Source organism: Epinephelus moara, chromosome 23 (genome assembly GCF_006386435.1).
Source record: "Epinephelus moara isolate mb chromosome 23, YSFRI_EMoa_1.0, whole genome shotgun sequence".
Taxonomy (NCBI): Eukaryota; Metazoa; Chordata; class Actinopteri; order Perciformes; family Serranidae; genus Epinephelus; species Epinephelus moara.
This window is the reverse complement of record NC_065528.1, coordinates 23,521,487-23,547,786: the sequence shown is the minus strand read 5'-3', so window position 1 is coordinate 23,547,786 and position 26,300 is coordinate 23,521,487. Positions and strand designations below refer to the sequence as shown.

Below are 26,300 nucleotides of genomic sequence, written 5' to 3'. Positions count from 1 at the left end.
CCAAAAAGCAGTGATTAAGCAAATCTAATGTAATTACCCTGAAATGTGCAGCGCACATTCCCAGGAGAGGAAAACTCAGCTGATCCAGAGAGGAGATAAAGTCTAGGAATAGAATGAGGAATGTGTGCGTATTATATGGACGTAATAATGCACGTGCATGCGTGTGCATACATTTCCTTTGTCCGTCCACATCTGTGTGGCCACCAGCGAGAAAGTGAGTTCAAACGCACCCAATTTTTGAGTACATAATCACTCCCTTACACATGTGTGTGTTTATAATCCATGTGACACCAGGGGCCACAGATAGATTCGCCTTAAGGACAGTACAAAGCCATTATTTACTTCACAATGAGTCCAAACTAAAGCAGTGAAAGCGAACTTTCTTTTAATATTTGAAGTGAAAACTACAACCATATGTTCAGGATTTGAGCTGAAGAGAAGAGTTTAACTTTTTAAAATGCCATAATTTGAACCAGAACCCATATTTGGACTTTATAAACTGTCTATATCGACTCAGGAAGAGAAGAGGGTGATATTCCAAGGTGTTTTTACGGGCTTTAACTTATCCAATTTCACATAAACACAGCACACTTTTAACTTGTGTCTCCTCATTTTCATTCACCTTCTCCACTTTGATGCAGTCATCATTTTAATGTTGAAAGGCCGTACCGTGTTTATCATACGGACACGCAACACTGATGCTATGAGCAGGGTGTATAGAGGGAAATAAGGAAGTGAGTAAACAAAGAATTTCAAAATAAAACATGACAAATCCAAAGTCATTCTCCTGGAATGACACAAATCTGTATCCCTCTCTGATTCACTGCATTGACTCACTCAACAACATGTGAAATCTCCTCTCTCCTCCTCCGGCATAGTATGACTTTGTCTTTCTCTCATGTGCACAGATCGCGTGGCCCGCCACCCCCTCCAAGAGGGACGAATGCAAGTGGGCAGGGAAAGACCTCGGGGTAAGTCCACGTTCACGATGGCATCATCGTATGAGCTCTTCCCTGCAATTTCTGCTTCTATTGTTAAACAAATTATACGTCTGTCCCGCGTCCATGTAAGTCTTCAAATTTCTCTGGAATGCATGTTTTGATCGCAGCAGTAGAAGGAGTCGCCCCGGTACCAGTGGCCACACAAGTACAAGAGCAGAGGAATGGAATTAGCTCACATAAAAGTGATAGTACAGTGATGAATCTCACCTCTGGCTCACTGTACTCTCTGTAGGCCGTTCCCCAGGGAAACCAGCAGCTAAACACGTTGTACAACAGATGTGCGGTCACATTAAGGTGTACACAGTGTCTCAGTCACTCGAGGACGCATTACCACAGAGGTTATTTGCTGCTGTGACGCTAATGTCAGGAGGATGTTTATGTTTGTGCCTCAGAGTGTGCACATGTGTGCATATTTATGTGGGAGTGTTTGAGTTCTCGTTATCTGGCACGACGTGTTAGCTCACATGTGCCATTCTGCCCAAGTTTGCTGAACACATACTATATGCCACCAGCTTTGCTCGTGTGCACGGCGGTGTTGGTGTGTGTTATCTCTGTGTTTGGATAGGCCCACTCTGTGTTGTATCTGATCTTAATTTCACGGCTGGATGAGTCTGGAGTGCGGCGGCTGCAGGGTTTTGGGATTATCCAGAATTACGTAGCCCTTTTAAATCACAGAGGTTTTTGCTGGGCGTCCAACTCAACCGCCAGCTTTCCGGGATTCTCGCGCAAACACAACGCCGCAACCACACAAGCAACACTACACCTTCGCGCCCTCGCACAGTGGAAAGAGAATATTTCTGGCGGCAGAAAAATCACACAAAACACAATGATGAGGTATTTGCAAGCTGTGAAAATGTTTACCCTTGAAAATGAGGCGGTGAGAGCAGAGACGGAGCGCAGCATGCAGAGGCCTTGATTAGGACATTACTAAAGCATTCAGAGCTCCCAAAGTGATGCATTTCTCCAAACCACAATTTACAGCCGCAGAACAAATGTAACAGCTGCCCGCTTCCAAAATGCCTGATGGCTGTATCATTCTCTTTGGCAGGATGAGTGTGTAACATGGCCCAGGTTGTTGCGTTTGATTCAGCTAACAAAAGGGCTCGGATACTGGAGTGTGGATTCAGGATTTCGTAGAGCCGCCTGATGTCATTTCTGAATATTTTCCCAGATATTGAAGGAAGAATAAAAGTTATCCTACATGTCTAATGCATTCTCCATATTCAATTAAAGGCTTCGGCTCAATCTCAGAATTCACTCAACTCATCCAAATATATACAAACCCACATTCAAATCTGTCCACCCATTTCTCCCATGGAAAGTCATCATCAATACCCAGTCCGGAGTGAGTCATTAGTTTGATCCAATAATGACTCATTAATCCTCTGCGGGTGTTTTGGTTTTCACATAATGACATGGTTTGTGATCAGGGAGACCGTTTTTCACCTGGGGGCACGACTGAGCCGCGTGTTTGAGTGACGCGCATAGCTAACGTCTGTCAGTGTTTATGTGCAACCTACCTACCACATAGCTAATGAGTCTAACTCGAAGACAGCTTTGTAAAATCCTAAACAGAGCTGACATTGGAGGGGGATTATAGGAGCTGGTGAAATGCATATAATAAGGTCGTGAGAATGATGTTGGGGGGGAGACAGAAAACACAGAGGGTAAAGTCATTAAGTTACACAGTCAAATAGATGCAGAGACGTGCAGGGTTGAGGTCAGCCACAAGGAATCATGCAAGTTTGGTCATCCTCTGTAAAGTCAGCAATAGTCCTGTGGCTAAAATGTGCAAACATTGTTGGGGTAGTGGGTTAATGATAACATGCACAGTTGAAAGGTGGTGCATGGTTGAATGATCCCTGGTCAGCTTAAAACTACTAGCATGAGGTTAAAGGTACACTATGCAGGATTCTCCTTGAAAAGTCAATGGATTGACTCCTCATCATCACTTATGACCCACTGGAAGTGTGTATCAGTGTATCTGCCTGTATGGTTTGGGCACACTGGGACATTTTGGGAAATATGCTTAGCTGAAAGTTAGTTGATACCACTCTCATGACTGAGCTGGTTAGCGCAGCTTTACATAAAGCTTTACATAACTGGTAACAGTTAGCTTGGCTCTGTCCAAAGGCAACACACTGTGTTTATACCTCCTATTTATTGTTATGTATTCAAAAACCAAAGCATAAAGTGAAAATCTGTGGTGCTGGAACCCATTCGCCAGAAAAAATGTTGGCATTGTACATTTCTGCAAACCCCAGATACATTACATTTGTATGTTATTATGTAGTGGATACATCGAAACGTCACGTTAATAACAACACTGTTGTTAACTGTGGTTATGTTTGGGGACAGCAACCACAAAAGCAGCTGTAACACAGCGATGGTTGGTCTTTTTATTGTCTTCTTCCTCCCTGTCTACAAACATTTGATACTCTTTATGTGAATACAAGCATTCAGTTGCGTGAAATGCCACCAGACGCCACAAGCATATAGTATAGCCATACTTTCGAACATTTTGGTAGCATCTCGGCACAGTGAACTTCTAACGCCGCCAAATCAATCCGAAGTCGTCGAAATCCAGTGCTTGGGCAGGGACTTGCGCCATCAGGCACTGACAAAAAAGCCGTCCTTTAACACCGGTAGATTAGCGGCCGGCGTCAGGGGAGACCTGGCAGGACAAGACTGAAAGTTAAGATGGCAAAATTCCGAATAAGGCGGGCGGTAGGTTAGGTGGATAGGTTCAACAAACTGTGATCTTCACCCAGGAGACCGGCGTTCGCGTCCTGTAAGATTCTAAAGCCGAACCCTGTTCTTTTTTCCTAAACCTAACCACGTGTTTTTGTTGTTGGAGGCAAAAAAACGTAAATTCCTGTTGTACTGACGTAGTCCGTTTATTTTGATAGAGACTGTATGTAAACGGTAAATTTCCTGTGAAAACAGATGTGTATTTTGAAAGAAGACAATGCATGTAACAGGCAGAACTTGACACGGTGTCCCAGAACGTCAACAACCAACGCACCCAGGGTACCGTTCACATAATATCTGGACGTGGAAGGTCCATGAACAAACGTAGATATGTTACGAGGTCGGAGTGAGAATGTGTTGGACAAATACACTGCGCTCTTCACCACACCAAAGACTATGTGGGTTGTTGCTACTGGAGTAGTGGGCCAATCACACATCGCATTAAAAGGAGGAATACTCGCGGTGATTGGCTGCAAGCAAAGCCATACGATGGCAAAGCCACAGAGTCATCTTTTTTAGATCTGATTGCAAAAAGGGTCGTACTGGGTTAATTCGGTGAATACCTTAAAGTTATTGACATACTTATTGATACCCTACCAATGAAAATGTCAGCTGATATACTACATCACTTTAGAAACGCTAATATGATACCTGTGAAACATACAAATGTAACGTACCTGTAGTTTGTAGAAACATACAATGCCAACATTTTTTTCCGGCAACTGGGCTTGGTATTAATGTGACTACTTCTTGGTTTGATGCGGCTGTTTCCCCCTGATTTTATTCTTGATGCTAAGTTAAGCTAGCAGGCTGCCTGCTGAAGCAGTGACTAAGCATCATTTTCAAATTATCGAACTCTCCCTTTAAGCAGATTTCTAAGGAGGTGAAAGAGTCAGAGCTCAAACATGAGTTTCTGCCTCCCTGAATAATAGCAGGAAATTCTGTTTTTTGGAGAGGCTGTGCACTGTGTGATCCCAGAGTCAATTTGGTGTTGCACTGGAAAATGTCATCACTCAAACCTGAACTCAGCGGAAGCCTCAAATCCATTTATGTCTCATATGAGGGACATCATCAAATCATCGTACTGAAATGTTCGTGAGGTTTGGAAGCCTGAAGAGATACATGTGTTAAAGGGGAGGAAGAATGAAGGGTAATTTGGCCGTCTGCATGAGATTTGATGTGTGCGCTGCGTTTCCAAATCCCCGAGCAAATGTCGACTTATTTGTGAGGTGGATATTCAGCGTGTATGTATAATAAGGCAAACCCCAGCCTAATCTCTTAAACACATGTGCCCAAATCAACTCCTCGAGGCTGCTAATAACCCTCCTACATTAACCAATCCCGTTGATTAGCACTCTAATAAACAGTCTGACACCGCTGGGACTATCAGCATGTGCTGGAGAGCCAACCCAAACACCCTTGGTAAATTCAAACATATGGATCATTAAAGATCTGAGGTAGATTTGCCTGATTTGACTTACAGGTGGGATTTCCTTGAAGGAGACTTTTATAAGTCCTTTCCAATCCAACTGGAAAGTCCCTGCTTTAAAGGGAATTCCAACAGAGCTCTCCTATATTCTCCATTATTCTCTGCTTCCTATTACTCTCCAGTTTCAATTCAATCACAGCAGCGCCTTTCTCTATTAAAAGTGTCAATGTTATTTTCATAACGGATAAAACTTAATTCAAACTGCATGATATGAAGGAGGCTTTTCAGAGGTTAATGCTAACATATGCAATCGCTTTCATAAAAATCCACATGCTTTGCAAGGCTATATAATATACTATGCTGGTAGGATTACTACATAAACAGACAAAGGTATTGCCTACACAATATCTCTTTGCCAGATGTATGTCTCACTGCATGAAATTATACATTGGGCGAGGTTTTTGATGTTCCATGTCTTATTTCTTTTCCAGAAGGAGTGTTCTAACTTCATCCGGGTCCTCCAACCCTACAACCAGACCCACCTGTATATCTGTGGCACAGGAGCCTTCCACCCCATCTGTTCTTTTCTGGAGATGGGCAAGAGGGCAGAGGTAATACACTGGGTACATGAACGTTGCGTCACCAAATACTGTGCTTTTTTTTTTTTTTTTTTTACATGTTTAATCAGTTATATGTATGCAAAAGGAAATTTAGATCTCAATTGAGCGCTCATTAGTGAGTCATGAAATGTGACATCAGTGTTTTTGTATCGCCTTAAAACAGTTTCTGCTCACATACAAACACACACAGTCATGTTCCATTGTTTCAGAGGACTCACTTTGACTTACATTCATTTTCTGGAGACTTACCCTTGCCATAACCACTACTTGCCGAACCCAAATGCTGTGTTCACACTATGAGCAACAACGCAACAGCATGACTAGCTGCATTATTGCCCAGTCACTATTGAAGTATTGCTCAAGCGCCTGTTAACATAGTTATGTCATCGTGTCATACTTGCCATAAAACAGCTCAACTGAACGTCACCTAAACTTTGTATTCAGTCAAAAAATATCTATGGTTTTGATTACTTTGTGAACCAAATTTTAACAGCATATTTCGCTGCCACATTGCACCCCTGTGTGCACTGCAGCACACAGAAAAGTAGCATAGCATCAGCTAACTAGCTAGATAACACAACACCACGGATAGAAACAAAAACATATGATTGGTTGACGCTTCACTGCATCATTGGAGTGCCCATAAAGTTGAGGCCAGCTCCACTTTGATTTGCAATGTGTCATGCATCAGTTTGTAGCTTCATGTCACCAGCTTCCATTGAACATGACAGGTAGCGTGAACCATAGCCTTCACCTTAAACCTTACCCTTAGCTTAAGTTAAGTCTTCACTCTAAACTAGAAAGATTTACCTTATAGGGACTAAAGGAAGGTGAGTCCCCACAGTGTGGCCATGTTACAGTGTCCCCACAGCATGAGTAATACATGAACACACACACACACACACACACATTTTCTGCCAAGTACAGCAGTAACCATTCCCCTTCATTGATTATCTTCTCGTCAATGTTTTCTTTTGTGTGGAGGAAAAAGTGGTTACTACATGGTTCAACTTCAGCCGTCGGAAATTAAACAACCTCTCCCCTACATAAAAGTTTAATCAGTCATCTTAATAAAGGTCTACAGGTTAATCAATGCACCAGCATGGGCTCTGCAGCCTGACAATGGGGAGGGGAGTGACTGTTTGCACCATGCAGGTTTAGAGTACAGAAGCCCTGCATGAGTTCACTTGAGTTTAAAGTATCTTTGTCAGTAATTGATTTAAAGAAAACTAAGTTTGGCCTCTCCTAGGTGACTTTTCTTTTGAGAGTCTGAGGGTGAGCTGTGCTTTTGCTGCCTTATTTTACTTTATTTCGCGTTATTTATTTTTCTTGTAGAAATTATTGTTGATCTGTGACTAAAGCAGAGCTGGCTATTCCAAAAGCAGCTCACTATAATAAGAATTAAGTGTAATTTGAAACACGGGCTATAAATGCACCTTTGGCCAGGCTTCATGTGGCTTTCACTGGCCTCATGTTAAACTTTGACCTCTTCCACTTCAGGACAACATCTTTCGACTGGCCTCGCATTTCGAGAATGGCCGCGGGAAAAGCCCCTACGACCCCAAAATGCTGTCAGCCTCGCTCCTGATCGGTGAGTTTGATCTCTTGCCTTGATTAGTTCCAGGAAGTACACATATTCGCTTCAGGATGAACTGGTCATTTGTTCCTAACTACGCTTTTCTCGCTGGCAGATGGAGAGCTGTACTCTGGCACATCTGCTGATTTCATGGGAAGGGACTTTGCTATTTTCCGTACCCTGGGAGATCATCATCCAATCAGAACGGAGCAGCATGATTCAAGATGGCTGAATGGTAAAAAAAAAGAATAATGAAAGGTTTTTACTAGCCTGCGAAGACCAAAAACTCCTTCTCCATGGAAAAAAAAGCTGTTTGTGTAATTTTACATTGGACTGTATTATGTTGGGTTTTGTTATTGCAGTCTGCTTAAAAAATTGTCTTTCCTGTTCTTTTTTAAAAGACCGCTTACACCTACAAGCTTTCAGTGGAACCTAATAATGTTCAGACTTCAAAAACTAGATAACATTAATTTCCAAACCTGACAAACTCCAACAAACTTCACTATTAAACTAAGATTGGACACTTGTGGCCCTCATAAACTGTTCAGCACAAGGTGGAAGCAAACCCTTATCACCGGCCAGTTATGGAGAAAGAACACCATGAAGCTTTTTAATGGACTTTGAAGCATTAAATTCCCTCACAAGCCTCAAGTCTCCAATCATTTCCATTCATGTGCAGACATCAGATATCAGAGCCCATTCACAAAGTCACTGGATTTGCCTGTGCTAGTAAGATTAGCGCGGCAGCAGGGGTTATTGACTGTTCAGTCTGTCTGGCTATCTTTCGGCACTGCGGAGGACTTAGGGAGCCACAAAAGGTCAGTTTGAACCTTTCCCTCAAGCTGTGCCATCCCTTTTCCCCCCTCTTTCCCACAGAACTAATCCGCTCTCAGCTGTTTTCCTGTAGTGGAGTCAAATTCCTCTCAGTTCCCCTCAACCACCCCACCCTCCCCCAGCACCATCAAAAATCACAAACACTGCTCTCTGCAGTGCTGATTACTGTGACATATTAATAAAGAGCGACTCAAAAAGGAGAAGCCATTGTTACAGCGCTAATCCCCATCGATCTTTCACCTTGTTCAAACAAATACGCCAGGGATTGCATCCATTCGGCCCGGGAAAATCCAGCTCCTTCCCCACAAAGAGGGGATTGTAATTGCATGGATTACTGGGATGGGGATGGTCCATTGAGCCTTTATCAACAAGGTTACATGGTACTCAAATGTAACAAGACAGAAACTTGGGGATGAATCCTTAATAGCAGTTGATTCTGAAAAAGGATTTAGGGTTAAATGGTAGCTTTGGCTTTGCTGGTCTTTGTTCATACAATTTATTTACACATCTCTTCACCCTTTAATGCCCTCTCTCTCTCACTCAACACTGAGGTTGGATTAAACTTCAGCGGCCTTTTGTTGGGAATTAAATGTAATGAGTTTTGTGACCTCAGTGGTTGGCGACACTTGTAGAAGCCTGTTTCTGTATGCGAGGGCACACAAGGTTGAATTTATGAATGTGTAGATTTAATGGCACATATTCACAATGGAGCTATGAGGCATGTGTGGGGTACGCATGATTCATACCAGAGGTCTCGCACCCGCGCAGCGCTTATAAATCTGCTCCCCACTTTGGCCACACTTGTCTTTTTCACAGCTACTCTATATCCTAAACGGCCATGGAGGCGTAACATGGCACTGCTTGTTTCTCTCCGGCTAACCCCGGAGATTTCAGACACAGGCTCGTTTTACGCGTGACGACGCCTCAGTGACCGCGGCCACTTTTTCCTCAGTCCCTCTGCACCCCTCAAGTCAAGAGATATCCCGACCCCGAGGCCTCGGCTCGCCCCGTTTAGCTTTGATTTCCTCTCGCGCCTAAAGTCGAGATAAATTTATTCAAGTGTTACTGGGGACAATCAGAGCCATGTGTGTTTGTGAGGATGTGGCCCAGAGAAAGGGGTTATGTGGGATTTGGACTTGGAGCGCTCACTTGGGGTAAAGTCAGATACTGTAACACTAGGGTGTAAAGTGAATGGCTGTTATTACTGAGCCGTGACTGGAGAATATCACGGAGGATTTGGTTTCAGAGGTGTAAAATAGGGGTGAAAGGATTGTCATCGGGGCAGAGGTTGGATTGTAAAATTTGTGTAGTGTGATTCATGTGTGTATGAACAAATGTGTGCATGTTTTACTGCGTACAGTGTTTCTGTGCTTCACTTATTCATTTATTTTTCCTCTAGACCCAAGGTTCGTAGGTGTTCACTTGATCCCAGAAAGTGACAACCCTGAAGACGACAAGATCTTCCTATTTTTTAAAGAGAATGCCATGGACGGAGAGCACACTGGCAAGGCTACCATCGCCAGGATAGGACAACTGTGTAAGGTAACAACACACACACAAATAAATTCCTTTTAACTCTGAGAAAATGAAAAGATTCATAATTTGGGATGTAACGATATATCGAATTGATGTCATTGTGGGACTGTGACGATATCTGCAAATACATTAGATGGTTATTCTGCTGGTAAAGCTGCCTTCTGCTACCTCTCCCTGTTGAAAATTGTCAGGCATTACGAGTGCCTGCAGGGCAAGTAAACTCTATGTTCGGGCAAGTGGAATGCCTCATGCAGTTGTTTGATAGAGCAAGTGTAAAATACATGACGTCTAAAGTATTGTTACCTGGAAATAAATGTTGAAGCGAAGCTTTTCCTGCTGAGCTGTGTGTGTGTGAGTCTGTCTTACCACACTGGACACTATAGAAGTTAACTCTGAGGTCAACGATGTAAATGACATAACATTACAAGCATTAAACATCTCAGGAAGGCTGCATGTGAGAGCCATTGTGCCCTTCCAATGAGGGCTCCGGTCATGGATGTATAAAAAGACCTGGATGCAGTGTTGGAGGCCGGAACCCATTCATTCTTGTGAAATATGCTCTGTGGCGAATCGAGCCATAAAAGCTCTATTTCCGCTGTGTGAAATTATCTTGATGATTGCTGCTGCTTCTGCATCATTAGGCCCATAGAGCTAACTCACTAGGGACCTCCCTCGACAGAGCTGGCTACGTCTTACGTCTCTTCTAGACTTTCCAAAAGTTATGAGAACGAATCGATCGAATCCTTGTAGTGAAGTTCGTAGTTATTAGTTATTTCGGGTGGCTGTGATGCTCAAAAAAATTTATCCACTTATTTACTGACATCTGTCTTCCAATGTAAATCTATGGGAAAAAGTATTTTTGGGCCCGATAGCATCACTTAACAAACCCCAGAGTTGTAATTCCACAGTTTGGCCACTTGTTTTTGGATTAAAATGCTCCTTCAACCACTTAAATCTTGCCAAAAAACAATGGTCTTCGTCTTAGTCATGTAACTGTTACCTGTTAATTGTATGATTTGTACATTTATAAATTATAATAATTGTTCAAATCCCTGTTGATTAAGTTTATCTTTTAAAAGCTTAATGTCAAACCCTGTTATTGTTTGGACAGCAGAGGGTGCAATCATACTAGAGAAGAAAGAGATAGGCTCAGACCATAGACTGTTTAAAATAAAGCTCAGACTTAACGAGAACATTGTAACATCACAATTATTACTTAATGAAGATCATTTTTTTCAATTAATTTTCTTAGCATTGTGGACTTTTTATGCCTAATAATAACATAGCATGAGTTTTGGTATCGTTACTTCCCTATTCATAATCGTTTCTTAGCTATCTGCACGGTCTTCCAGAGAAAAGCTACATGTTTGTGTCAGAGTTTGCAGAAATGCATTGAAGTTTTTGTGTGTTCGTAATACAGAATGACATGGGAGGTCACAGGAGTCTGGTGAACAAGTGGACCACTTTCCTCAAGGCCCGACTAATGTGTTCAGTGCCCGGGGTCAACGGCATTGATACACACTTTGATGAGCTACGTAAGTGTGCATTCTTTATTTGTATTTGAAAGATACTCACAGACTCCTCTTCAAACACTGTTGAAAAGCCTCACCTTCACCTGTTCTTGCTTTGTGTTTTCAGAGGACGTGTATCTTATGAGCTCCAAGGACCCAAAGAATCCAGTTATCTACGCTGTATTCACCACATCCAGGTACAAACCCATGCAGATCTTTTCACGATGACCTCCAAACTGTGCGTGCAAAAGCTCAAACAGCTTGACAGACGCTGGTAGTATCATTTTTGTTTTGTTGATTTGTTGCTAGGAGATCAGAGGGAGTTGATATAGATTCAGCGGGCAACCGTCCTGGACAAGTTATTTCCTCTGAATCTGAAAAACACACACGCTTCATATTTCCCTTCAAGAATTCTTCCTTTATTCCCTCCCTTTATCTGTAATTTCCTAACCATTTCAAATGACACGACAGGATGCAAGCGCCCAAGCGTGCCCCCGTCAAATTCCCAGACGGCGCTCCCCGTCCCGTAATCCACTTACAGGTGTCTTATGGCTGCTTTCCCCCCATATGGTTCCCCTCTCCACGTCTCAGAATGGAGATTGCTTTTAGCCGATTCCCAGCTACCTGTCCCCTTTTTCTTTACAGTGAAACCTTGGCAGAGGCTTGCAGGGAAATCAGATTATGGAGCAGGGGGGAGCGGGAGAAACATGATATTCACTCGGCAGGAACGTGCGTCTTTCCCCTGGCCGCCGCCCCAGCCTTGAATGGGGTTTTCAGAAGGCCGGGTGGGGCTCTATTGAAGCATGCGGAGAGGTGAAGGCATGGGGCGAGGCAGATAAGTGAGTTAAAATGGCACAGATGGTGGCACTTATCATGATGATGATGAATTTGCATTTGGGAAGTAGGAGGGGGCATTTTGTGTCCAGTAGCGTCTCTGAACCGCTTTGAAAGGAGGACAAACACTTCACCATCAATCACCGCTAATGATAAGACAGGCTGAATGGAACGGCGGCGCAAGCTAACGCATACCGACAGGCGCCTCGCATCACTTGGCCTGCATGGCTTTTCTCTGCTTTCTGGAAATGTATTCAAAGTGAGAGGTCGGTGCGTGGCGGTGGGTGTACACCTACGTCCCCACATGTGTGCCTGTACACAGCGTCCCCACATGTGTGCCCATATGTGCACACAAACACACACACACATGCTTTAAAATTCAATTATGGGGCATTGAGGAATTAGAGTGGTTTAATTGGTTTTCTAAGTGGCCGGTTTTCAGAGATGAATAGAGCAGAGATTCAGAGGGACCGGCTTTTAATATCACTGCTTAATGAGGCACAAAGAAGCTGCCACTGACAGATCAATGTTTGATTGTGCTGCTGTTTGTGTGCGTACGTGCAATTTTTGTGGGGTCGACAGAATTTGTGGGCCTGTGTGTATCTGCACAAACACATGTTCGCCCTTCTTCTTAAGCATAGATATTGGAGTGTCTTTTTTTTTTTGCCCCCGGAGTTAATTGAATTTCTCTGTAATTAACATTTTCAAATGCTAATCCATTCATCTTCCACGCTTTGGTGAGTACTGTCGGCTGTGTGTATGCCAGCCACATCCCTAATTAGTCTGATACAACTTCCCAGTGCAGTCAGCAAGACAAAGGACGTCCCGAATCTTATTGAAGCGTTCGGTTCCTGCAAATGCAAGAGACTGGCTGTCCAAATTAAAATCTGCCATCTGTAAAATGTGACAAAAAGCTGATGAATGAACTTGATTTTTGAACCTACAAGCAAATAACTACATAAAATTGTGACACTCTTATAATTGGTCAGAGGTTAATGTACTCCATGGTGCGTGGAGATTTAAACAGCCAGCTTACAGTATTTGTCACAATCTCCACAGCAATATTTTAATAACTCTTTTGGAAAATATATGTCTTGGAATATTCACCCAAAACTCCCAAATTTTTCCACTTTAATGAGTCACAGCTCAAACTGCTGTCTTCTGGATGACCCAGGATGGAGCCTGTATTGAAATAAAATCCACAAAATTTCCCTTTTCTTGCATGATTGATTGACCTTTCCTGCCTTGGACCTTGTCTGGCGAGCGAAAGCAAAATCCACCCATCTGGCTCGGGCGAGCGCTCGCAAAAATATTGGAGGGGATTTCAAATATGCTCTGAACCAGGTCTCTCGTTTTGTTGGTGGTGTGCCCAAATTCCTGTCTGTTCTCGAGAGGCTGGAAGCAATCAGAGAGAAGTTCCAATCTGTCATTCCTATACTTAGGTAATGACAACCTTGCTCCCCTCCGTCTTTGTGCGATGAAGGGTCATTTTGTTGTCTTTCTTCAACATTTCACAAGCTCCTAATCCCTGTCTTGTGACCAATCGTTTGCGAATCCCTTTTGTTTGTCTCTGTCATCTCTCGTTCTTTCACCGCCCTCTCGCTCCCGCCCTCCCTTCATCCTTAAACTCCTTTTCTTTTTCTCTCTCTTTCCCTCCACAGTAACATCTTTAAAGGCTCGGCAGTGTGTATGTACAACATGGCAGACATCAGGAGGGTTTTCCTGGGGCCCTATGCCCACAGAGATGGACCCAACTACCAGTGGGTGCCTTTCCAAGGGAGGGTGCCCTACCCCCGCCCTGGCACTGTGAGTCTCTGCATAAACAATTTTTGATAAATGATTTTACAAGCCAAGTCAAATTAGCTCACAGGATTTGGATAATTTAACATTAATCAACTGCCTGGCCTTTTGTTCCGACTCTCAGTGCCCCAGTAAGACATTCGGAGGATTCGACTCCACCAAGGACCTCCCTGATGATGTCATCACCTTTGCCAGGGGTCACCCAGCCATGTACAACCCAGTGCACCCAATTGGCGGGCGTCCCATCATGGTGCGGACGGATGTGGACTACCAGTTTTCCCAGCTGGTGGTGGACAGAGTGGAGGCTGAGGACGGACAGTATGACGTCATGTTCATCGGGACAGGTACACAACTTCACATTCACATTTAAATCCTTCACAGCTTTTTTTGGTTTGTCTATTCATTCTGTTTAAACCCGATATTTCTGCACCGTTGCAGATTAACATTAAGCGACGCTAATATTATTAGTATGAAACAAGTTGTAGAGTTAGATTCCAGTGGTGGCTGTGTGGGATTGTTTCCAGCCTGTGTGATCCAAACATTTCCAATAACATTTCCAGTGTTATGAGGTCTGAAAGTCCAAAAGATTTATTGAAAAAAGACAGATCTGATCGTTTCCAAAATTCACAACATGCTTTTATCTCTCAGAATAGTCTGCTTCAGTCCATATTCTCTACCGCTAGCCCACACCTATATCAACGACCAATCTAACAGCACCATACATTTGATTGAATAAAAAAGCACATCAGCTCATTTAATACAATTAACAACTTTATTCATATTGAGGATTTCTCAACCAGTTTTATTTCTTTTTAAGGTGATAATGTCATAAAATATGACAGCAGACATTGAAAGCTTCATTCTAAAACCTTAGTAGAAGCTTTGAATGTAAAATGTAACATTCGGTACAGCCCTCGTTTTTGGCAAATGATTGAAATCAGTCACAGTTATGGGGTATAAAGGTGGATCATTAACATGTTTACCTAGTTTCACTAAAAAATACTTACTTGAATCAGGTTTTAAAGGTATACTATGCAGGACATCTATCTATCTATCTATCTATGTATCTATCTATCTATCTATCTATCTATCTATCTATCTATCTACGTATCTATCTATCTATCTATCTATCTGGCTACCTTTTCATGAAGCTCTGACCTCACCTGAGTGCTGTCCGAACACTTCCCGAAAACATAATGATGTCATAAATGATGATTGAAAGAGATGACTTGTGTATGAGTCTATACATTGTTTTTTAGGAAAATCCTGCAGAGTATATCTTTAACAAAGATTACACGTCCCTGTGCATTTATAAGGTGTTTTGTTTCCTGCTGCAAGAAAACTGATCACCACACTGTAAATTAGGTCCTCTTGCCACAGTATGAGCACAGTTCAGAAATGTGAATAGAGAAATGAGGAGAAAATGAGCTCCGATGATGCGTCCGAATCCAACGTCATTTTCATTATTATTACTATTATGAAAGAAATTTGATTTGCAAGCAGGCTCTTGTATATTTTGGTGTCATTTGTATATTTTATGTATTTTTCCTGTTACTTTATCTTTTTAAATATACAAAATAAACTGATAAATTACATTTTTATTTTAACTCAAACCTGTATATAACACATTTTTTCTTCTTTTTTAAAAAATGGCAATTTAAAAAATATTCCTGAGAAATGATATTAAATATTTCAAGCATTATTTTGTAATTCAGCATTATAATACAAACTAAACAAATCTTTGACTTTACAATGGCATCTATATTGTAACAAATCTCAAACAAAAACCTAGTAGCAGCCACTGATCAGGACTTTAAACTGTGAATTTCACTACTTTGAAACAAATTTTACTCATACATGATGATAACAGACTTGTATACACATAAACTGTATCTGAATGTCTTTATTCTTTCAGACATGGGCACGGTGCTGAAGGTGGTGACGATCCCCAGAGAGAGCTGGCACGACCTGGAGGAGGTGGTGCTGGAGGAGATGACTGTCTTCAGGGTATGACGCTGAAAATTGAGTGTTAACAACAATTTATGAAGCTGCTGCCTATAAATACACACGATGTCCGTAGATGTGGTAATAAAGCAGCTGTGCTGTGTTTGTTTTGTGCAGGAGCCGACTCCTATTACTGCGATGGAGCTGTCCACCAAGCAGGTAAAGGCCGCTAAAGTTTCCACACACAATAATTTATCATGAAGTCGTTGACAGGGCTTGAAACGAAACTAAAAATGGAGAACTTCAGGGCCTTAATGCAAACACTGATATGCAAAAACAAAGAAATCTAATGTGCCTACTGAGAGCCAAAGCCACAGCCACCTTCTTTTACAGGAGCCTTTCCAAGTGAGCCTCACAGGAATACCTAACTTTTACATCCTCGCTCTGTATTTTGCTCCCACAGCAACAGCTGTACCTTGGCTCGGGCCTGGGCGTATCGCAGATGTCTTTACACCGTTGCGAGGTGTATGGGAAAGCTTGCGCCGAGTGCTGCCTGGCCAGAGACCCTTATTGCGCCTGGGACGGCGCCGAGTGCTCGAGATACTTTCCTACCGCCAAGAGGTAGGAGCATGCACGCACCAAACAAATCTTTGACCTTTATTTATCCTGCTGAGCCTGCATGCTTCTTCTCAGCAACATCCTGCCTTTGTGGTCATGCCGTCATACACAGTAACACCTGGGAGTTATCAGTGCACCTGCAGTCTGCTGCTGCAATCGCCTTTAAATGCTTTGCTCAAGGGCATCTCCACTTTGTCTCTGTAAACTCAGACCTCCACTAATGCACACGGTTACACGGTACATGCCAAAACATCTAAACATGGAAGTAATCCGGAGTCAAAATATTACACGGGCACAAAATACAGTCATTAAATACACACAGGCCGAGCACGCATTCCAAGAGGTACAACCTGGGTTGTAACTTCTGCCAGCAACAGTTGTTCGGAGTTGTGATCCCGTCGCCCTACAGCCAAGATGTACACACACACATGGTCATAAAAACACACGCATGAATATACATCTTCACAAGCACACACACACTAAATTATAGCCAACAGGAGCCGTCTGACCGCTTCACCCTGCAGCCAGGAGGTATGAACATACACACCCTCAAATTACCCTCTGCTGTATCCAGCGGGATTAGGCTGACCACCACAGCCCTCACATACACACACACACACACACACACACGTAGCACTACACCCCTGCATCTCATTCATCCAGAACTTCTCACACCAGCAGAAGTAGGCCAGTGGGTATACTCCAGCTTGGCAGGGTTACAGAGGAGGTGGCACACCCCATAGTTAAGGCCAGGGCCGGCTCCTCTCCGCTCTCCTCCACACTGCAAATATTTTCCCTCCCAGAATGAGAACCAGACACCCGGGCCCGCACGTGCTCAGACGGCCAAAAAAGACAGGAATGTTAGGCCAGGAAACGAACAGAGGAGGGACATGTGTGAGAAAGAGACACAAAGACGAGTGTCCAAACATGTATGACACACAGAAGTAACGCACACACACTGACCACTCCATCTGTTTCTTTTTTACCTCTAAGGCGTCTACTTTTTTTCCTCTACCTACTTCATTCCCTTCTTTCCAACCCTCGCCTCACCTTTGGCTTACCCCGCCTCTCCTCCCCGCTTTGATTTTTACAGCGAGATTTAAAACGCCACCATGACAACTAGGAACAGGGGAGACACATTTGCAATTTAGTCAGTAAAGCCAGGATATGAAAACGCCTCGCCGTCGCAGTAAAAAAAAAATAAAAAAATCTGAATGACATAGTGGACTTTCATAGTGAGAGGACAAAGAGCGGGGCTGCTTTTACAAGGCTTTTCAAGGGCGAAACAATGCTGTATGTGTTTCATAATAACGGCTCATCAGAAGGCAATGAAGCACGCTGTTTCATTGCTCGGCAGGTTTATGTTTCTAACAATTCTGCCAGCTTTTTGCACTAACAGTGGAGTGAAGGTTCAATAAATACCCACTCTCCAGGCTTTAAAAGCTCAATGTGGAATAGTGTTGGGTAACATTGCCCCCTAGTGGTTGAATGAAAGCAGTACAGTGAGCAGAACATATGATAAGTGCGTTTCTGGTCTATATTGTAGAACATGTGTTGCTTAAATCACCAGTACACCCACTACTGCCATTAACTGTCACTGTGGTTTCTTCCCAGGCGAACCAGACGGCAGGATATCAGAAACGGAGACCCTCTGTCCCAGTGCTCAGACCTTCAGCATCATGGTACTTTAATGACTGCACACAAACACAAACACTCTCTTCTTAGAGCTTTGATCAAACCCAAAAAAAGCTGTCCAAGCCCAAACCACAGCAGCAGTTCTGGGCCCAAGCCTGGTTAAAATCAGGTTTTTTTTAAAGCTAAGGCATGATGTGTTTCCTCGCACCACTTCTTCTTCTCTTCCTTATGTTACTTCAATAGTTTGTCCCTGGTTCTACATCTCACGCTCAACAGGTTCAGCCGAACGGGCTGCACCCAGGCCCCTAGGAAAGCTGCTCAGCCTTGCAGCCAATTTTTACAGTGGCCATTCGCTGTATTGTAGTGGGAAAAAAGCATTCTCCCCATATAATAGGCCACTATTATAAAATAAAAAACAGTTGACAGGAAACCTGGAACTGCAAACAAGGACAATTATAAGTCTTTCTGTTATGAATTTTTAATCCATGGTGGATTTGTGTTTGTAAAACTTTTCTGGAGCTGAAAAAAAGGCATTAAAAACTATGACATCATCACAATTTAAAATCTATAGACCCTTTCAGGGCTGATGTCACAATCCATTGTAAGCTGGAGGCAAAACACGACTCTCCACCACAGGGCTGTAGGCTACATAGGAGTCTTAAAATGTTGTCTTGTTGTGTTACTGGGAGCCAGAATAGAAGGAGCCCGTCAACAAAAACAAAGTCAACTATGGTTAAATGCGATAAGACGAAAGGACTGGATGGAAGCAATCATCAAAAATACTCACGTGTGCAGCGCACACTTCATATCAAGTTAGGGAAAAAGTATTTCCTGTTGTAGGGATGAATAACGTTATGTGTATTAAGGGTTGTCATGTCCACCTCATCAGAAACTGGGGAGGTATTAAGAGGAATATTAGATATCTCTGTAATGCTAACTTTTTAGCGCATTAGCTAATGTTAGCTTCGATAGCAAAACAAACTGGAGAAAACTGTTCAAGTGTCGTCCTCCTTTGTAAGATTGGCATAGTAACCAACCACAAAGCTTCCTGTGATCCTCCTTTGTAAGATTGGCATAGTAACCAACCACAAAGCTTCCTGTGACTTCATCCATCCACTGAGTGAGAGCATACGGGTCGGCCAGTCTGGTCCATCCACTGAGTGAGAGCATACGGGTCGGCCAGTCTGGTCCCGTTGGTCAGTGTTTACCTTTTCAAGTAACGCTCGCGGTCCAGGAGAGTGAGTGACCTGACATAGTGTGTTCAAAAATTCAGTCTGGCGCTCTACATTAAAATGAAAGTCCTGTTGGTCTAGGAAATGGAGCTTTAGATTTCTTTTTGAATCAACAAGTGGTTAAGTTAATCACACATACACTCCTAGCTAGTGTCTGTAGTAGTGATGTGACATTTGCGAACGAGCCGAGTCTTTGAACCGGCTCTTTAGAGTGATCGAGCCAGTTTCTAATTTCTTTGTTTTTTGCTTGAATTTACTCTGTATCCATTTATTTCAGATTATTTTATCCGCAATAAGTTGAAAGATACTACTTTGTGAGGGAGAAAGACAGTGCAGCCGCTCACTCGTTCACTGGTTCAAAGACTCGGCTCGTTCGCGAACATCACATCACTAGTACGAAGCTAACCCACTACCCTGTTGTTTGTAAAGGGCGTTGCTATGGCTACCTACACAAAACTTTATATCTGTGGAGTCTATTCTGGGTCCACGTTACAATATCCAGATCACGTGATGCGATAAATCAGCAATGCGATTCGTCATTGAAACCACTAACTCCCCCCCCCCCCCACACACACACACACACACAGCAAAAAAACCAAACAAAAAAACGAACGAACGAACCACATCTTTGAACTGGCTCTTCAAAGTGAACGAGAAATCCCATCACTAGTCTGTGGAGAATTTTTTTGTCTCCGGTTAAGCCCCGCCCACCAAAAAATGTCACACTGTCTATGAGCTGAGCGGAAAATCATGGCGGACCATACTGCTCATATTCAGCAAGCAGCATACCAGGGAAGAAAATCTGGGGGCTAGAAAACTTTTCTGGTGTATGTGCTAGACGAGCTATTCCATCGGAAAGAAAAAGCGCCATCTTGGGGTCTGGTACCTAGGTATTATTAAAATCTATGGCTGCAAACCTTGGTGCATCTCCGTCATTGAGTGCACACAGTGGTCCATGGCAATGCGGTGCACAGATGATGTTGCACACACCTCTTCCACTGCTGGGGAGAACAAAGCAGACACTGCCAACCAAGTTGCCCTGTAGTCCTCTTTCTCAGTTCAGTTCAATTCAATTCAATAAGCTTTATTGACATAGACATACATTTTAAAGGAGAAAGTGATCTGTGATGAAATGAACTATACGTTGTTGTGTTGGTTGTCTCTTCAGCTGTGCCCTGCACTGACATGTTTTGCTGCATCTATGGCGCTGACACAATTTTCTCCAAGTAGATGTTGCATTGTCGTCTGGTCAGAGAGTGAATCAAAATTCACATTCAATTTTGTGTGTTTTGTTTTGGGTAGACGACGTGGACGGCTTTGGAAGCAGCGTGGAGGACAGGAGCGTGTACGGCGTGGAGAACAGCAGCATGTTCCTGGAGTGCAGCCCCAAGTCTCAGAGAGCGCTCATATACTGGCAGCTGCAGAAGCCCAATGACGACCGCAAGCACGAGGTGTGTATGCTTCTCACGTTGTTGCTGAGTTTTGTTAAATACAGCTGGATGATTGGAAAACCAACACATCCCAGTCTGGATGAGCTCGATTTCACGCTAATTCAATCACTGCAAACAAAACATCATCTCTCTGCCAAAGGCTACACCTTTCCTCTCCTGTGTTATCATGTAATGACCTCTGACCCCTTGATCTTTAACACACTAGGGGGCTAACCTAGGGGTGTGGATGTTTAGATTGACTTTTGACCCTGTGATGTAACCAATTACTTTTGCTTGACTTTCTTCTGGGGCTGTATTTGTCTAACCGGGCGTCCAGGGTGAAGAAATACAATCCAGGAAGTCCAGTTTGAGGAACAGATCCACGAGTTTTAAAGGAATATTTAGACGATAAAATGATCATTTATGTTTCAGTTACTCACCTCCTGTTCTGACGAATATGGTAGGAAGACTTTGTTTTTCCCACATGCCTCCACAGTGAACAAAAAAGTCCAAAAACGGAAAAATAATTCGCCTGCACAGTGAACGAAAAATCCAGAAACGGAAAAATAACTTGCGTCCACAGTGAACAAAAAAATCCAAAAACAGAAAAATAATTCGCCTCCACAGTTAACGAAAAATCAAAAAATGGAAAAAGAATTCTTGATTAATTTGGAGTAAAAGGGGTCCGTGTTTAACAACAGCAAAACAATATCAAAACATCTGTTTACAAACTCTCACACAACACATGCAGCATAATCAAAGTCTCATTTATCCAATAATTCCCTCTGTAATTCCCAAACATGCAGCCTTTTGCGACAGGGAACTAAAGTGAAACTTATCTATGCTCTCTTCAAAGCCAGACTCCATTGACAAAAACAGTAATTTTACCTCACTGAACACAGGAGCTGCTGGTCTACCACTGCCTCGATTGGCAGTTTGCTTGTGTTGTTGTGTGACTTTGGTGAATCCAAACTAACATTTTTTAACACCAAAGTCACACAACAACCCAAACAAACTGCCAATCGAGGCAGTGGTAGACCAGCAGCTCCAATGTTCAGCAAGGTAAAATTACTGTTTTTGTCAATGGAGTCTGGCTTTGACGAGTTCCTCGGCTTTATGGGTGACATATTCCTTTAAGGCTTATCAGACGCAACCCACCGCACAGCAGGTTGTAATATTACGAGACAGGATATTACACTCTTGGCAGATATCCCAGCAGCAATCCTTTAATCTTTTATAAACATCTTATCTCATGTTTCTTTATACGCCGGATCCCTCCATTTATCCTCACTGATTCAACACAATAGTCCCTTTCAGATTAATGACATGGGAGCAATTTTTCACACAGTGCTGTTGTATGTAAGCTTCAGCTTGTGCTGAAACTGCATGGTCGCTTCACTTGTTGAGATTCACTGGCTTATTCATATTCATGTGCTGGAAGGGAAGAGTTTATGTGTTCTTTTCTAACCTTAAATATGAGTTCAGGACATACTTTACTGTATGTACAAGTGTGACTTTGTGACATCACAACTCGTTCGGAAGCTCATTGTTGTCCCATACAACTTACAGAAGTGTGATTGTTTTGTAAATTGTTTGTGTAATGATAGATTCTGGATTTTTTAATAACAGTAGGATGAGATGTACGTTTCCGATTTTTTAACTACTGTGGGTCATTGAATTTTTTGTGAAAACCCAAGCCGATGGTGGGGCGTTGGCCAACGTTGAGTTGTTTTTGAGTGTCTGTTACCCTAGTTTTTGTTGCACACTATAAGCTCTTGTTGGCCTTTGTTGACTTTTTGGTTGACGAAAGTCAGTCGGTGAATGAATCACTCCGATTAACAGTTTAACGTAATGCACAAGAAGTGAAACAGACGTGAGGAAGGCAAACAAAGGGCTTAAGTCAAGAGTGTATCGAAAAACACTTTTTATATGAGATAAAATTATGTTTCTAGCCTTTGGGCACTTTAGCAGAAATGGTTTGTAATTGTTTGTGTTATTGTTTGCTAGCATACGGTAATCTTCCTTTGTCCTTTTAACATTGGGTTGTGTTGTTATTGTGCTAACTGGCTAAATAGCTTCTTGTATCTGTCCCGACGGTTTTCCAGTTTCCCTTTTTGAATGATGAATGCCGACTACTGCCACCTGCTGGTATGGAGAGTTATTTCCTCTCACGCAAATGTAGAATGTTCGTGCTTGTTGGCCATCGGCTGTAGTCTTTGCTGTGTTTTTAGTGTAACTTTTTGGTGGAGACACAGGCGACATGTGGCAACGCAAATGTTGACCTTCATTTCCACTTGTTCTTTGATGTCTGTTTGGTGTGTCTGACATTTTTATTCCCAGCAGTATTTTTATGTCCTAAAACACATCTGGAATGGAGACATTGCTGAATCTGACAGTTCTCGAAGCTTCAGTCCAGATGGGAACTCACTTGTTTTCCCTTAAAGTCTGTCCCTTTTTCTAATTTCTTGCTCCTTATTTATTTTTGTCTTTCTCTCTGTCTTTTTTCAGATCAAGCTAGATGACAGGGTGCTCCGTACGGACCAGGGCCTGCTCATACGCAGCCTGACCCAGTCTGACTCAGGAGTCTACCACTGCCAGGCTGTCGAGCACGGCTTCATCCAGCCCCTACTGCGCCTCAACCTCCAGGTCATCCCCACCCAGAAACTGGGCGACATCCTGCCTGGGTTATCCGGTGCAGGAGGCGGGGCAGGTCACTCTCCCAAGCACAGGCTGTGGTATCGAGACTTCCTGTCTCTCTTGGACCACCCAGACCTCAACAGCGTGGAGGAGTTTTGCGATCGAGTTTGGAAGAAGGAGCGCAAACAGAAGAGGGTGAAGACACCCGCTGGGAGCAGTCAGGGTAAACCTGACAGCACTGGCGCTTCCGTCCTCGCGTTACGGCCTAAAGCTTTGCCTCCCAACGCCCAGAGGCAACAAGCCGGTCCGCCGCAGAGCAGGTCATGGCCCCAGGGTGGAGCTCCAACAGCTGAAGGGCCAGCACGGAGCCAGGCTACCCAGAAAGGTCAACCAAATATGGGTACGTTGAGCAGCCAAGCACCTAAGAACAATCAGAAGACGCAAAATGGCCAGAAGGGACAGGGCAGTCTGGCTGGCTCTCAGGCCACGGTGGGGTCTCGGGCGAGCAGCCAGCACACGGCCAAGTGGAGACGGATGCAGGAAAACAAGAAAGGGCGCAACAGGAGGACCCATGAGCTTCAAAGACCCCCACGTAGCGTTTGAGGAAAAAGCACAGAGATGCACACATGCAGTCACACACAAGCACAAACCCATGCATCCACACACATACACACAAAACACATTCTATAGATTGTGTGTCCAACGTATGATTCAGTGACCTCGCCATGACAACAGCAGAACCATAAACAAACAACACTTTTAGGTAGAAATCCATGAGCTGCACTCGACAATAGAGCTTTCATTCAGAGACATACACATAACCTGTGAAGAGGACAAAGACGAACAGAGGACTGAAAAACTGGAATGCATACTGTAAATGTGTGAGGATACGGCTGGTTGCCTGGGATACTGCCTGGCAGACACTTCAACCTCCTGTACATAAGCTACTAAAATAAAACTGGGACAAAAACGTTGAGTGAGGTGTTTGCTGGCGAGCAGATGGACTTAATGTGCTGAGAGAACAGTCGATAGATACACAAACGTTAACGGGGAGCAGAGACGATGCAACCTGCCGCCCTCTGTGACCTGAGCATGTGAACTGCAAGATAGCGGATTTAAAAAACTCTTATTTTGAAGAAGCGTTTGAGCAGAAAAGAACCTTCCGTCTCGTCCTTCGAGTGAAGACGGACGACAGCAACCTTCAAAGGAGGAAAGGGAAGGGTTGCACCTGAAGCATTGTTACATGCAAAAACTGCAAAGTCGCGCCGCGGTGCAGAGAAAGTGCTTCATCATAACCTTCTCCACGCGAGGCTGGGAATTGTGCATGTTGTTGTCAATCAATGTTTTAATAAGCTAGTTATTTTATGGAATTCTAGAGGCTTTTTTTTTACACCCTAAAAAAAAAAAAACATTTTTTCTTTTATATTTCCTTTCCTTTCCAGACCACTGCTTCTATTTTTGGGGGCAAAAATTACAAGCAACATAGTAGTCTATTGTGCATTATCCCGTCAGCTCTCCAGGATTCTGTGTAAGTTATTATGTTGTTGCTTTTCCTGGGATTCGTAGACTCCGGGCACGAATTCCAGTCGTAGGCTACGCTAAAAAAAGCCAGTCTGAAAGTTGTTTTGTGTACATATATACAACAAACTTAACTCTCTGTGTATATACAGTACATATACAGTACAAGAACACCACTTGATTATTATTTATTGCTCATTGTTTTGTGAAAGGGTTGCATTTATTTTTGATATTATGGTATTTTTGGCTCATCAATATATTGGAGAAACAATGGCAACAGCAACTATAAGAAAACTTTGATGGACCAACTGGCTGAAATCGTGTCAAGGAATTCCCTTTTTGGGGGATGAAAGGGTTACGTTTAGGAGTACAGGGGTTTGTGTCACGACTAAATGTTTGACAGAGATCCCGCAAACGATAAGCACAATTTTGTCAACATTTCGTTCTCCCAAAATCCATCCAACATGTCTTTGTTCATCCAGTCGCCATTATGTGTAAGATAAATCCCCGAACTGAAAAAACATTAGCTGTGAATCTCTGTAAGAAATAGTGGAGAAAAATGTTAAATCTAGTCTGAAGGAGAAGACACGTTATACTGCATGTGAATGCTACCTACAGTAAGTGCATCTTTTTTAATCGTCTCTTTACGTGTTTTGTGTGAGAGGTAAAGTTCCCTTAAAGCAAGGTGTGAATTACTTTTGTCCTTTTGCCAAAACAGTGATATGAACAACTCACGATACTCTGGCCAAAGCTTCAACTTTCAACAGTGGTACCCCCTCCTGTGTCCCCCTGTCCCCCTTAATACACAACAAGAGTAATGTGTCAACGCAATAAATTAGAGCAGATAGTGTTCTCTACCAAAACTCCAAAGTTTGGTGTGTCCCTGATTCGGGTCTCTCCCTCAGAGTTAGAAAAGTGAGAGGGCTGAAAGTTACCGCTGCTGTAACACAGTTCTTTCTGGCATGCATTCAGTTGTCTAAATAAACATCTCCGTTACAAAAAAAAGTCCTGTTGTTCTCATTTCAGTTTGAAACCTTGTGCACACAGCGTCCTCAGCTGCTCTCGATTTTATGGAAGGTAACACAAAGGGCTTCAGCTTTTAATAATTTATGTTTGCTGATCCAGTGACAAAACACAGCTGCACATACAGGAACGCTCGCTCTTTCTTTCACCCACATTGTATAAAAGACAGACTGAGAGTCTGCAGCCATGCTTAACGTTATCACCAGAATTAATCTTGGCATTGTACAATTCTGCAAACCACGAATATGTAACATTTGTGTCTTATTATGTGGCGGATGTGTTGAAACTTTATGTGTCTTCATTTCAACAACACAGTGGTTAATGTGTGGTTATGTTCAGGCACCTGGTTACGGTTAAGAGAAGATCCTGTT

General features: G+C 43.1%; 1 protein-coding gene across 1 annotated transcript in view; it reads left to right on the top strand.

Annotated features, from left to right (window-relative positions):
* The window catches only part of sema3aa (sema domain, immunoglobulin domain (Ig), short basic domain, secreted, (semaphorin) 3Aa), a 49,387-nt gene extending 24,778 nt beyond the window's left edge, over positions 1-24,609 (top strand). Inside the window, exons 3-17 of the mRNA XM_050036725.1 lie at positions 909-971; positions 5,673-5,792; positions 7,302-7,392; positions 7,493-7,612; positions 9,611-9,753; positions 11,168-11,282; positions 11,386-11,455; positions 13,754-13,898; positions 14,017-14,236; positions 15,808-15,899; positions 16,014-16,055; positions 16,300-16,457; positions 18,069-18,136; positions 20,624-20,772; positions 23,260-24,609. Coding sequence (XP_049892682.1) covers positions 909-971; positions 5,673-5,792; positions 7,302-7,392; positions 7,493-7,612; positions 9,611-9,753; positions 11,168-11,282; positions 11,386-11,455; positions 13,754-13,898; positions 14,017-14,236; positions 15,808-15,899; positions 16,014-16,055; positions 16,300-16,457; positions 18,069-18,136; positions 20,624-20,772; positions 23,260-23,991 — 2,328 coding nt within the window. The 3' untranslated portion in view covers positions 23,992-24,609. The remainder of the gene's footprint in view (positions 1-908; positions 972-5,672; positions 5,793-7,301; positions 7,393-7,492; positions 7,613-9,610; positions 9,754-11,167; positions 11,283-11,385; positions 11,456-13,753; positions 13,899-14,016; positions 14,237-15,807; positions 15,900-16,013; positions 16,056-16,299; positions 16,458-18,068; positions 18,137-20,623; positions 20,773-23,259) is intronic.
* The last annotated feature ends 1,691 nt before the right edge of the window (positions 24,610-26,300 follow it).